General features: G+C 41.7%; 1 protein-coding gene across 2 annotated transcripts in view; it reads left to right on the top strand.

The window, feature by feature from the left end:
• Positions 1–14,873, top strand: part of cep97 (centrosomal protein 97) — a 70,937-nt gene that overhangs the window by 7,034 nt on the left and 49,030 nt on the right. Inside the window, exons 2-4 of one of the 2 annotated variants that reach the window (XM_068040941.1) lie at positions 4,407–4,549; positions 5,990–6,148; positions 10,690–10,791. In XM_068040941.1, coding sequence (XP_067897042.1) covers positions 4,407–4,549; positions 5,990–6,148; positions 10,690–10,791 — 404 coding nt within the window. The remainder of the gene's footprint in view (positions 1–4,406; positions 4,550–5,989; positions 6,149–10,689; positions 10,792–14,873) is intronic. The other variant, XM_068040942.1, reaches the window with a different exon arrangement.

Genomic DNA, 14,873 nt, shown 5'->3' with positions numbered 1-14,873 from the left:
GATTCTGCAAACAACGATGGGATGAATGATCAGTTAATCTGTTTATGGCAGTGTTGGGTGAGGCATAAATGTTTACCAGGATACCAGGGGAACATCCCTGCTTTTATTTTAGTAGTACTATTGGATCTTCTACATCTGCCTGAACGTGCCACTGTAGCTTCAGTTTATTGTCTCATCTGAAAGATAGCACCTCTGACAGTGTCATACTCTATAAGTACTGCAACGAATTGCCAGCCTATCTAATGTGCTGAAACCTGCAACCTTCTGATTCAGACGTCAGAGTGCTCCCACTGAGCTGAGGCAGAAATGTGGTTCAAGAAGATTAGAGTTTTCTGTTGACATCCTGGCCAACATTCATCTTCCAACCTTCACCACTTAACATTTCATTTGTAAGTGTGAGGTCATCCATTTTGGACAAAAATACAAAAAAACCCTGAGTTGTTTAAATGCGACAAAGCTAGGGACAGTGGAGGTCCAAAGGACTAGAAATTTGGTTGCCCTGTTTTTAATGCGCATGATTACCATTTGTGGCCTGCCTGCTGTACCCACCTCATCAGCATAATTGTAGCATTTAGCTGCATGGGTCCCAAGCTGCTGCCTTCAATCTAGCAGTGCTGTCTGACTCTGCGCTCAGCAGGGGATGGAACCAGGAATGTTGTTCACAAACAATGCATTTTAGCGAGCCTGCTCTTCTTAAAGACAGGCTTTCCCTCTTGCTGCACTGAAGAAAATTGCTGCAATTTAAAGCATAGAAAATTGAACACCAGGGCAGAGAGAGGGTACCAGAGTGACACATGCAATGCTGAAGGCATTAGTGGTGGAGGTGGGCAGGAGTAGTGATGCCATGATTCCACAGGGGACCAGGAGACCCTCAAAGACTACCCTTGGAAGGGAGTGGGAATGAGTGGCCAGGAGGGTCAATTCCTGGATTCTGGACTTGAGAACCTGGCAGCAGTGCCACAAGAGATCCACTGACCACGGGTGGTTGATATCAGTGAATGCATAGGCATCTGCAAACTTTGATATATTTTATTTCCAAATTTAGGTTCTTTCTTCAATTTTTCTAATATTTTCTAATAACATTAATTTCCTTTAAAGGCATGTTTATTTGCTTGAATACTTTCCTGCTATACTATTTCTGTCATGCATGCCTATATTTATCAACACTTTATACTTTGCATGAGGTCTGCCAACTCCTGAATTATGTCTCCAAAGTTTGTGGCTCCACAGCATCACCTGCCTGAAGTTTGTTGAAATCTGGCCTCTTCTCTCCAAGCTCTTCAGAATCTTCTCTGGTGTACTTTGTATATTCTGTTGGCTTTTTAAATATGTTTTTAAGCTTATTTTACATTATTTCGAATTAAAAGGTGGTAATGGCTGCTATGGGTTTATCTGCCCCTTATCCTTGCTGGTCTGTTGTTCTGGCCAGGTATTTTTCATTGCTGTGCTGTTGTGATGTCTGCACCCCTGGCTGGATCCCTCCACTAGAAGTGCTTTCAGTCTGCCTAATGACCAGCTTGCTGCCCTGTTCAGATCCCTCTTCTGTCTATGTAGTTCTCATGTAGGGCATTTTAGAAAGTAATCCATATATTCTTACTGGGTAACAATGCATTGAATCATGAATGTTGTTACGGCCAGGTGAGAAAGGGGTCTAAAGGTTCCCTCTCAGCCTTTTGCCTGGTTTAACTGTAACAGGGTTTAATCTTAAAAACAGTGTTTTTGGCTCCCCCTCAGTGAATCATTGTTCACTGTTCTCCAATTGTAAGGCAAATAAATCAATCAAACAAGTTTTGTTAGACTTAAACAAGAAAGGTAGAAGTTTATTAACCTTAAACTCTAATCCGGTTAACGACTATGAATATGCGACCCGACCGCGCTAGCATGCATAAGCGAGAAACACACGCAGATAGAGACAGAAAAAGTAGAAAGAATAAAGGGGAAAAGTTTGAGGCAATAGCTGGGTGTGTTTACAGTCCTTTGAATTCAATGTGGAGTCTTTGGTTGCCAGTAAGTCTTGCTGTTCTTTGGGGCCCAGTGCACACTTGAATTTGTTTTGATGTAGGAGTCTTTTCTCTCTCGAGGTTTAAGTGACTTCACTGGGTTCAGAGGTTTGTGAGAAAGCGAGTGAGCGCCAGCCAGGAGAGAGGCTCTCTTGTTCCAGGTTCAGTTGCAATCTGCAGTCTGTCTTCAAACTATCCTGTGAGCACAATTCAAAACTGCAAGTTGGCCAGCAGCTTCATCATGTGACTAACCCTTTATTTGGGAACAGCCGCTCATGCGGTTTGTGGATTCGAAGCTCTCGGAGGGGGTGGTGTAGTGCTGTCTCTTGCACCGACAAGATGTGGATCACCATTGCCCAGACCAACCTCTGTTAATTGAATCAGTGAGCAATTCTTTTGTGCCTCCAAGCACTGTCTCTTAGTATGCAGATGTTTTTCCAGCCACTGCTGATCTCTTTAAACAAGTCCTCTCTTCACTCCAGCAACAGTTTAAAATTGATGTTCATATGATGAAATTAATGTGCCCCATTCTTGGCAGGTGGGGGTCTTCATGATATTGTGTTCATAGATTCATAGTCATTTAGGGCACAGAAGGAGGCCAATTGGCCCATCAGGCCTGTGCCGCTCTCTAGAGCAATCCAGTCAGTCCCATTCCCCTGCTTTATCCCAGTAGCACTACAAGTTTATTTCCTTCAAGTGCCCATCCATTTCCTTTTGAAATCATTTATTGACTCTGCTTCCACCACCCTTGTAGGCAGTGAGTTCCAGGTCATTACCACTTGCTGCATAAAAAAAAGTTCTTTCTCATGTTCCCCAGGCAAATTTTGCCCAAAACCTTAAATCTGTGTCCCCCTAATTCTTGTACCATCAGCTAATGGGAACAGTTTTTCTTTGTTTACCTTATGTAAACCTGTCATAATCTTGTACACCTTTATTAAATCTCCTGCAATCTCCTTTGCTCCAAGGAGAACAACCCCAGTTTTTCCAACCTAACCTGGTAACTAAAATTCCTCATCCCTGGAACCATTCTGGTAAATCTCCTCTGCATCCTCTCAAGGATCCTCACATCCTTGCTAATGGATGGTGACCAAAACTGGACACAAGACTCTAGTTGTGGCTTAACTAGAGCTTTATAAATGTTAAAGTTATAAGTAGATGTAGAGGGGATTTTTCCTCTGGTGGGGCAATCTAGAACAAGAGGTCATAGTTTTAGGATAAGAGGTAGCAGATTTAAAACACGGATGAGGAGAAATTACTTCTCTCAAAGGGTCGTGAGTCTGTGGAATTCACTGCCCCAGAGTGCGGTGGATGCCGGGACATTGAGTAAATTTAAGGAGGAGATAGACAGATTTTTAATTAGTAATGGGTTGAAGGGTTATGGAGAACGGGCAGGAAAGTGGAGTTGAGGCCGAGATAAGATTAGCCATGATTGTATTGAATGGCGGAGCAGGCTCGAGGGGCTGAATTGCCTACTTCTGCTTCTTGTTCCTATGTTCAGCATAACTTCCCTGCTTTTGTACCCAATACTTCTATTTATGAAGCCCAAGATCCCATATGCTTTGCTAACCACTCTCTCAATATGTCCTGCCACCTTCAAAGATCTATGCACACACACCCCCAGGTCTCTCCGTCCCTGCACTCTCTTTAGAACTCTGGCATTAAGTCTGTGTTGCTTCTCCCTATCCCTTCTGCCAAAATGCATCACCTTACACTTGTCTGCATTAAATTCCATCTGCCACTTGTCTGCCCATTCTGCTAACCTATCTGTCCTGCTGCTGTCAGTTTGTGTCATCCTCAATGTTTGCCATTCCTCCAAGTTTGGTATCATTGTCAAATTTTGAATACTGACATTCCTATTCCATGAGCCTCAATTTTGTTAATCAGCTTTTACGTTGTACTTTATCGAAAGTTTTCTTAATATATATATATATAGACACCATCCACTGCATTCCCTTCATCAACTTTCTTTGTTACTTCATCAAAAAATTTCAATTAAATTAGTCAAGCATGATATGACTTTCACAAATGTGTGCTGGATATCCTTAATTAGCTCAAACCTCTCTAAGTGGCTGTTTCCTGTCCCCCCCCACTCCCGATTATTGTTTCTAAAATCTTACACACCACTGATGTTAAACTGACTGGCCTGTAGTTACCTGGTGCTGTTTTGTTATGTTATTGATCCTTTGGTATTTTGATAATTCGGAAAAATATTCTTGGCAGTAGCGCTATTTATTAGAACACATCCAACAAATATTGTATGGTTCTGTATATTTTTATATTTGCACTTTTGTAATAGGGTTTCAAACAATGTTTTGTAACGTGAGTATTTGAATGCTAGTACTTGGGGATTAAATATATTCTTAAATTCTGAGTAGCATGTGTTGAGTTTTTCTTAAAATTTTTCAGGTCGAGTAGTTGATTTATCAGGGATGGGGTTGCAGCATTTGGATACAGTTTCTATGTGCCCAGCAAATACTTTCACTCTGATTCTGGACAAGAACCAACTGACTAAATTGGAAAGTGTGGAGAAATGCAGCAATTTAGTACAAGTAGGTGTTTTTTTTTTTAGCACTGTTGACCACATCATCCTCCCTCAAGGCCTCTCCTCCATTGTCCATTCTCAATGGGAATGCCCTTACTTGGTTCTACTCTTACCTGTAAATAGTAAGCAGATTATCTCCAACAATAACTTCTTTTCCCATGCTGCTACCTCTGGAATCCCCCAAGGATCTATACATTCCCCCTTTCCTCATCAACATGCTCTGCACCTTGGTAACATGCAGCCAGATTTCACATGTATGCTGACAGCAGTCAGCTATACCCTTCTACCCTTTTTTTGTCCTCTCCATTGCTTCTGTTGTCAGACATTTTGTCTATCATCCAGTCCTACATGAGCCTCAATTTCCTTGAGTTAAACATGGGGAAAACCAAACCCATTGTCTTTGGATCCCACCACATACTCCAAACTGTTGCGACCAATTCCACCCTGCTCTCCAACCGCACTCTGGTTGATCCAGATTGGCGTTCTCATTTGCTGCCGCAATCATCATCCGTGCCTTTGTCATATCCATATTCGTCTTCGAATTATTTCCTGACCGGCCTTCCATACTCTTATCATCCATAAACATCAGCTTATTCATAACTACTGCCTGTATCCTAACCTGCATCAAATCTGCCGATCTTTTCTCTTTTGTGCTCACTGACCTACATTGGCTTCTGGTCCCTCAAAGCCTCCAATTTGAAATTCTCATCTCCATATTTAAATCCATTCATGGTTCCACAACATTACCCATTTCTGTAACCTCTGTTAGCTATTCAACTCTCAGAACTCTGCATTCTTCCAACTTTGACCTCTTGTGCATGCCCCACTCACATTGCCACCGCCATCAGCGGCTGTGCCTTCAGCCATCTAGGCCGTAAGCTGCGGAATTTGCTCCCAAAAACTCTCTGCCTCTCTACTGCTCTCTCCTCCTTTAAAACCATTCTGAAGCCCTACCTCTTTAACCTAGCTTTTAGTTACCTCTCGTAATATTTCTTTCCTTGACTTGGTGTCAATTTTTGCATTTCTGTATTGCACTTTGGGGCATTTTTCTACATTTAAATGGGCTACATAAGTACGAACTGTTGTTTTAGTAAATTCTCAGCAGCCCATCTTATTGTGAGTTATAGGCCAAATTTTAATAAACAATCCAAGCTAATAGTCCTAGTAGATACTAACTTATAAACAACTCTTATAAATACTGGCACATTGACACTTAATAACTTTGCAGTTAAAATACTAGCATATCAAAATGTGTTGTCCCTTTACTATGGCTGCCACCTAAAGAAGCTGACTCTGAGCAGACAAGTTATTTTCCAAGGAATGTGTAACTTGCATTTGAGTATTGTATTTTGAAAAAAAATATAGTAAAGAAAAAAATGGATGAAGTTCTTATAATTCAAATCACTATACCCTACACATAATAAACCTTTTTTTATACTTCTTGCAGTTATCTGTAGCCAACAATCGCCTAGTCCGGATGATAGGTGTCGCAAAGCTTGTCAATGTGCGAGTTTTACACTTGCCTAACAACAGTATTGGAAATGTGGAAGGTCTGAAGGATTTGGTTCATCTAGAATGGCTCAACTTAGCTGGAAACAACATCAAGGTATTGCACATTTGCTTAATTAAAGCTGAATGGCACCACACACAATCACAAAGTTATTTCCTTTTAAAGTATTTCTGTTTCCAGTGTCATAACTTTTGCGGCTATCTTATTAAATGTCAAATTAATATGAAGTTAATTTACAAGATCTGCAATCTGAAGTATTTCTTTAGCCTTCTCAATCTTCATTTGACTTTATCTCCACTAGTAACTTCATAAAATCCATTATTAGAGCTGCTATATACAATTGTATTAAGTACAAACAATAACTGCTGATGTCTGGCTTCTCCAGTAGCCGTTGCGTCTGATTTCTTGCTAAATTGGTTTCTTTTAACTTCTGTGTATAATCTTTTCAACTTCTTTTGCCTCTTGCTGGTACAGTAGCTAGCTCGCCCGAAGGAAAAAAATTAATATTTTTGGCTCACTTTTGTTTCCCTACAACTCTAATTTTAATCTCTTTGCAAACACTCTCTTTCCATTCCTCCATCCTGTCGTTGTGACCGACATCACATTTAATCACTGCTAGGTCTGATCCTCTGCTTTCTACATTTTAATAGGATCCTCAATCCTATTGTTTCTTTTAGATTGCAAAATTGCATACGTCACTCCAGTACCTAAGATGAGACAGGAACATCGGGAAATTATCGACCAGTTAACCTAACATCTGTTGTCGGGAAATTGCTAGAGTCTATTAATGATATGGTGACTGAACACCTTGGAAATTTAGCTGATCAGAGAGAGCCAGCATAGATTTGTAAAGGGTAGGTCATGCTTGACAAATCTGAGTGAATTTTTTGAAGCGGTGACTAAAGTAGTGGATGGGGGATGTCAATGAATGTTATTTATCAAATGCATTCTGGAAGTCCATATAAAGTCCCTCATAGAGACTGTTGGCTAAAGTTGAAGCTGATGGAATTGACCTGATTAAGGAATTGACTGAGTGGAAGAAGACAGAGAGCAGGGATAATTGGCAGGATGTGACTGATAGTGTCCTGCAAGGATCCAAGATGGTGCCTCATCTATTCACAGTATTCATTAATGACTTGGATAATGGGATAGAAAGATGCATATCCAAATTGCCGATGATAGTCGGTATTGTAAACAACGTAGATGGAAGTGTAAAAGATATTGACAGTGAGTGGGCAAAATTGTGGCAAATGAATGTGAGGTCATCCACTTTGGACCTAAAAAGGATAGAACAGGGTACTTCCTAAAGGGTGGAAAGCTGGAAACAATGGAAGTCCAAAGAGACAAAAACAAGAAATGCTGGATTCACTCAGCAGGTCTGGCAGCATCTGTGGAAAGAGAAGCAGAGTTAACGTTTCGGGTCAGTGACCCTTCTTCGGAAGTCCAAAGAGACTTGGGCGGGGAGGTGGGGGAGGTGTCCAGATACACCAATCATTAAAATGTCATGAAGAGGGTTCAGAAAATAATCAGAATGGCTAATGTAATGCTGGCCTTTATATCCTAGAGGACTAGAATACAACGGGGTAAAAGCAATGCTTCAGCTGTACAAAGCTCTGGTTAGACCACACTTGGAGTACTGCGAGCAGTTCTGAGCACCACAGCTTCGGGCGGAATGCAGCGTAGATTTACTAGAATGACTACAAGGAAAGGTTACACAAACTAGGGTTGTATTTCCTAAATTTAGATGGTTAAGGACTTGCACTATATTTCATGCTATTATAATAAATTGTAGGGCATTATTTACTTGAAGTGTAATGCCAGCAAACTGATCTCTTTCATGTCCATTGCTGGTGCAATGGACATCTTCAAAGATACTGTTTTTGCCTGTCTTTCTTCCAAACGTAATCAGCAATTATCATTTGTTACTTTTGTCGGTCCCAAACTTTGGTTCTCCTGCAGTATAGGCCTGAGCCCTTCCCCGGATTCTCATTTCCTTAAGAAAAACCCTTGTAAACTATCAACTTGGTCCTAATAGTCAGCTTGGTGTTATTCCATGCACATTTCACGAGTCGGCCAAAGGTGGTAGCTGCTTTCCCCATGCGTGTATCGAGCTGTGCATCAAGGGACAGATTGTCTGTCACCGTGCACCCAAGGTAGCAGAATTTGTGAGCATCTCTAGTGGGGTGTTATGTAGTGTGATCAGAGGCAGAGATGCAACGCCATGTCCCCTGATCATGGTTTTCTTGACGTTTCTAGTCAAGGAGAACAAGTTACAGGCACGGGAGAGACAGTCCATGTGTCTTTGTAGCTGAGTTTCCATGAAAGCGACTAGCGCAACATCAGGGTAGAGGAATTCTCTGATCAGCATGTGATCTATTTTTGTCTTTGCTATGAGTTATTATGGTTCAGTTTCAGTGAAGGATAACTTTCCCTTTCAAAAAATGTGGTTACATGGATTGTATCTCCTGAATTGTCGAGCTTCTGTTACTTTTCAGGTCTGGCATTTTATCAAAACAGGAACAGGTGGCCTTTTTAAACCTAATGAAACATGAGGCCTAATGAAAATATGAATGTTCCTTTAAAATTTCCTACTGTTGAAGAAAGACGTTGAAACCTGATATTTGACTTGCAACATATTTCATGCTATTGTAATAAATGGTAGGACATTATTTGCTTGAAGTGTAATACCTGCTACTTAAAGCTGAAGCTTGACTATTTATTTTCCTTCTCTGCTGGAAAGTAGGCTCTGTTCCACAGGAGATGCGTGATGTCAAAATCATCACTCACTGCAAAAACAAAGGCAGCAGAGGAGACTAACAACTACAAGGGCATCTCACTTCTTAGCATTACGGGGAAGGTCTTTGCTGGGGTCAGACTTAAAAGTCTCCATTTACTTGCCGACTGAGTGTACCCAGAAGCGCAGTGCGGTTTCCGTGCTAGCTGATCTACTGTGGATATGATCTTCTCCATACGCCAGCTACAAGAGAAGTGCAGGGAACAGAGTATACCCCTTTCCCTTACTTTCGTAGATTTCACAAAGACATTCGACACTGTCAGCAGAGCAGGGCTATACAAGATTTTGGAAAAAATTGGCAGTCCACTGAAGCTCCTCAGTCTCGTCTGTTTCTTTCATGACAACATGCACTGCACTGTACAGTTTGATAGCTCTACTTCCAACAGTTTCGGAGTGAAGAATGTAGTGAAACAGGATTGTGTCCTAGACCCCACTTTGTTTGGCATCTTCTTTTCCATGCTGCTGACCTTTGCCTTCACTGCAGATATGGAAGGAGTCTGCTTGCACACTAGGTCAGATGGCAAGCTCTATAATCTAACAAGGCTGAAAGCGAAGACAAAAACACATCACCTGCTGGTCACAGAACTCCTCTATGCTGATGATGCTGCGCTAGCCGCTCACCTGGAGACTCGGCTACAAAGACTCATGGACTGTCTCTCCCGTGCCTGTAACTTGTTCTCCTTGACTATAAGCGTCAAGAAACCATGATCATGGGACAAGGTGTTGCATCACTGCCTCTGATCACACTAAACAATACCCCACTGGAAATGCTCGCAAATTCTGCTACCTTGGGTGCACGGTGACAGACAATCTGTCCCTTGATGCACAGCTCGATACACGCATGGGGAAAGCAGCTACCACCTTTGGCTGACTCGTGAAACGTGCATGGAATAACACCAAGCTGATGGTTATAAGGCCTGCGTCCTCAGCGCCTTGCTGTACGGCTGTGAAACATGGGCGACATACAACTACCAGGAAAAGAAGCTTAATAATTTCCATCTTGGCTGTCTGTGACGCATTATGGGTATATCCTGGCAGAACAAAATCACAAATGTGACAGTCCTCTCGAAGGCAGAGCTCCCAAGCGTGTTGGCAATAATCAAACAGAGGTGGCTTCAGTGGATTGGACACGTCTGCAGGTTGGAAGATGGTCACATACCCACTGTATGGTGATGTAGGCGGGGCCAGGCAACCAGTGAGGCGCCCAAAGCTCCGCTTCAAGGATACTTGCAAGCATGACATGAAGGCCCTAAATGTCGACTACTGCACTTGGGAGTCACGAGCTGGCAGAAGAGGGAAATGGTGACACATCCTGTGGACTGGTGTGCACGATCACGATGACCAGTTGCTACAGCAGTTTGGCACCATGAGCTGTCAAAAACAACAACTCACAGCATGACTTGACAATTTCACATGTAGCACTTGTGGCAGAACATGCCTCTCAAAGATTGGCCTTCACAGCCATCAACAAAGATGCATCAATTGAAGACAGCCCGCTTAACTGGATTTTTTGCTGCGTGTCCATCCTCCTTCATAGATGGAAGGATGCCAACCAACCAAAGCTGAAGCTTACTCTATTTGTTGAACAAGACCTGACTGAACATAATCTTCTGCTATCTTCAGGTGGCAATTAAAAGTACAGGGAGGTAACCCTTTGACACATGTAGTGTTGCAGGACAAGCTTATCAAAGGTTTGACATTCAGTTTCATGAACCAGATTTGTACCGAATGTGGTCTTTCTACTGTTCAAAAAAGCACTTATGTAATCTATGTCCAAGAGAATCCTGGTGATAATTCATGATTTTTCTCTGTAATCTGGTATATATTTTCTGCTTTTTTACAGACCATGGAACCAGTTAATAGCTGCTTGTCACTTAGACATTTAGATTTGTCAGACAACAACATTTCCCTGTTAGGCGATGTATCGAAATTATTGTCTCTACAGGTAAAATATGCATAAAATGCTCCATAGAGATTAAATAGATCCGGTTTCTATAGAATACTTTTTCTTTAAACCCGATTTTAGCTTCTTTTGGTTCTTCTCTGTCACTTTTTATACCAAGCACAATTTCCCAATTATAAATTATGGGAGGCTGGTGGTGGGGGACACCCAACTTGTTGCAAGACTTTGGTCACTGCCAGTTTGAGTTGGGTTATGCAAGATGTGTAGAATAATCCTGGATGCTTTTTCAGTGGCCACTTTATTTTCACTGCTGTCTCTGAAGGCAAAGGTGGTCATCATGTTGAAACAATTGGTTAGTCCCATTTACCACAACTAATAGATGCACCATGTACAATTATATCTTTGATTCAGACAAAAATATTTAAACAGCACACCTTGGAGTGAGAGGGGGTGAGTTTTATCCCCCAAAGGTGGGTGGAATGGTAAAAATTGTAAAATTCTCAAATTTGACCCCAACTTCCTCACTTCCAGTTTTAATGGAGGCAGGGCCAGAACCATGAGGTAAATGCATTTCCAGCACTGTCTATGGGCCAGGAGCAGCAGGAGTATTTCCTCCAGACCCAACAGGCTTTTGTCCAAACAACTGTCCGGCCCCAGAATAAACTCACTAAACTGTTTCCGGTGTGGGTGTGACGGTAACAAGGATGTAAACTTAAGATTGTTGCAAAAAGTTTAAAAAAAAACTTTGCACACAGGATGGTTGAAATTTTTTTTTTTGTTATTGAAGGAGCATTTGCAATTTTCTTTTTGAAAAAAGGATATTGAAGGGTATGGGGAGAAAGCAGGAAAATTTAGATTAGGCTGGATGGATTATGTAGAGGAAACACCAATGCAGCTGAAAGACGATCTTTGTACTGTAATGTTCAATGATTCTATGCTTAGGATACCTTGAAGCATAACTACCACAGAAAATCATTTGTTTTTTGGACAACGCTGAGTCATGTACAGTAATTTAACTACTCGAAAAGCATTAACTGTAAGAAGAAGTAACCTAATACTTTAGAAAGCCTAGAGGAGTATAGAAAGTGCAGGGGTGAAGTAAAAAAAGAAATTAGAAAAGCAAAGAGAGGACATGAAAAAATATTAGCAGGTAAAATCAAGGAAAACCCAAAGATGTTTTATTGGTACATTAAGAGCAAGAGGATAATTAAGGAAGGGGTAGGGCCTATCAGATGTACAAGGGAACTTGCACGTGGATACAGATGATGTGGGCAGGGTTCTTAATGAGTTTTTTGCCTCTGTCTTCACAAAGGAGAGGGATGATGCAGACATTGTAGTAAAAGAGGAGGAGTGTGAAATATTAGGTACGATTAGCATAATGAGAGAGGAAGTACAAGAGGGACTGACATCCTTGAAAGTGGATAAGTTACCAGGGCCAGATGGATTGCTTCACAGTTTGTTAAAGGAAGCCAGGGAAGAAATAGCAGATGTGCCCTGGATAATCTTCAAATCCTCACTGGATATGGGCGAGGTGCCAGAGGAGTGGAGGTCTGTGAATGTTGTACCATTATTTAAAAAGGGTGTGAGGGATAGGCCAAATAATTATAGGCCGGTCAGTCTGACCTCGGTGGTGGGTAAATTATTAGAATCAATTCTGAGGGACAGGATAAACTGCCACTGATCAGGGATAGTCAGCATGGATTTTTTTAAGGGATGGTCATGTCTTACTAACTTAATTGAATTCTTTGAGGAAGTAACCAGGAGGATTGATGAGGGTAGTGCAGTGGATGTCGTCTACATGGATTTTAGTAAGGCATTTGACAAGGTCCCGTGTGGCAGACTGGTCAGTAAAATGAAAGCCCATGGGATACAGGGGGATGTGGCAGGTTGGATCCAAAATTGGCTCAGTGACAGGAAGCAAAGGGTAGTAGTCAACGGATGTTTTTGTGAATGGAAAGCTGTTTCCAGTGGCGTTCCACAGGGCTCAGTGTTGGGTCCCTTGCTGTTTGTGGTATATATTAATGATTTGGACTTAAATGTGGGAGGTATGATTGGGAAATTTGCTGATGACACAAAAATTGGCTGTATAGTTGATTGATAGTAAAGAGGATGGCTGTAGACTCCAGAATGATATCAATGATTTGGTTGAGTGGGCGGAAAAGTGGCAAATGGAATTCAATCCAGAGAAGTGTGAAGTAATGCACTTGGGGAGGGCAAATAAAGTGAGGGAATACACAATGAACAAGAGGATATTGAGAGGGGTAGAAAAAGTGAGAGACCTTTGAGTGCATGTCCACAGGTCCCTAAAGGTGGCAGGACAGGTAGATAAAGTGGTGAAGAAGGCATGTGGAATGGTTTCCTTTATTGGCTGAGGTATAGAGTACAAAAGCAGGGATGTAATGCTGGAACTGTATAAAACTCTGGTTAGGCCACAGTTTGAGTACTATGTACAGTTCTGGTCGCCACATTACAGGAAAGACATAGTTGCTCTGGAGCGAGTACAGAGAAGATTCACAAGAGTGTTGCCAGGACTTGAAAGTTGCAGCTATGAGGAAAGATTGGATAGGCTAGGGTTGTTTTCCTTAGAACAGAGGAGGCTGAGGGGTGATTTAATTGAGGTGTACAAGATTATGACGAACCTAGATAGAGTAGACAGGAAGGACCTGTTTTCCCTAGCAGAGAGGTAAATTACCAGGGGGCACAGATTTAAGGTGATTGGTAGAAGGATTAGAGGGGACATGAGGAAAAACTTTTTCACCCAAAGGGTGGGGGGTGTCTGGAATTCACTGCCAGGAATGGTGGTGGAGGCAGAAACCCTCAATTCTTTTAAAACTTACCTGGACATGCGCTGAAGTGCTGTAACCTACAAGGCTCTGGATCAGGTCCTGGAAGGTAGAATTCAATTGGGTGGCTAGTTTTCGGCTGGCTCAGACACGGCGGGCTGAATGGCCTCCTTCTGTGCTGTAATCTTTCCATGGTTCTATGGCTCTGAGAGGCACGACCAATGCCACAGTGTTCTTCAATATCTTACTCTTGTACAGTGTATCAGAAGCAGCTAATAGACAGATTAAAAAAATATTCAATTCATACTTTCTACTTCTTGAGTGCCAAATTACCACATGGAACTGTTTTAAATTTCTACTTTTTTGTCATAACACATGTCTGATTGTTTCCCATTTTAAATAAACATGAAGTCCATCCCTTTTTCTCTTTTAACCAGTCATAAGTACATTCACATGAATTCGGTACGAGTGTATAACTTGATACTCTTTGTGAAATAGATCATTTTCAAACAACTGCAGTCACTGCTAAATATACAGTTTGCTACTACCTGTATGACGATGTTATCTTTTGTTCTTTGATTGTAAAGTCCCATCCTTCTTTCCTGTGATGCCAAATCTTGGATACTGCATAGCAAACACTTAGAGCTATAATTGTGCCATGGTGATTTCTTAGGAAATCATGGATTATGAAATGGGCTTCAATTAAGCCATAAAAAAGAACTTGCATTTATGTAGTACCTTTCATGGCCTTACGATGTCCCAAAGAACTTTACAGTCAATTAAGTACTTTTATGTGTAGTTACTGTGGTAATGTTGGGGAATTACAGCAGCCAATTTGCACACAGCAAATAGCAGTGACCAGATCATTTTTATTTAACGTGATATGGTTGAGCGATAAATATTGGCAGGACACTGGGGTTTACCCCTCTGCTGTTCTTTGAATAGTGTCATGGGATCTTTTATGTCCTCAAACAGAAGGGGCTTCGAGTTAACAGCGCATCCTAAAGGTGGCACCTCTGACAGTGTCACACTCCTTCAGTTCAGCACTGGACTGTCAGCCAAATGTTTGTGCTCAGGTCTCTGGAGCAGACCTTGAAATGACAAACTTTTGACTGAGGAGAGTGAGCTATCACTGATACTGCAGTTTTAAGATGTAGTACATTTCTTTAAAAGGGAGACTGAAATTAGCAACAGTGCACCTATAAGTGCAGACTATTTTCAACCTTGGTATCTTCTTTGACCACACTGAGCTTCTGACCACATATCCATGTCATCACTAAGACCTCATATTTTTACCTCCTGCAACATCACCAGAGTCAGTTCTTGCCTCGTCTCTGCTGC

The sequence above is a fragment of the Heterodontus francisci genome, chromosome 10, assembly GCF_036365525.1.
Source record: "Heterodontus francisci isolate sHetFra1 chromosome 10, sHetFra1.hap1, whole genome shotgun sequence".
Lineage (NCBI taxonomy): Eukaryota > Metazoa > Chordata > Chondrichthyes > Heterodontiformes > Heterodontidae > Heterodontus > Heterodontus francisci.
The sequence above is the reverse complement of the archived record's forward strand: the minus strand, read 5'-3'. Positions and strand labels throughout refer to the sequence as shown.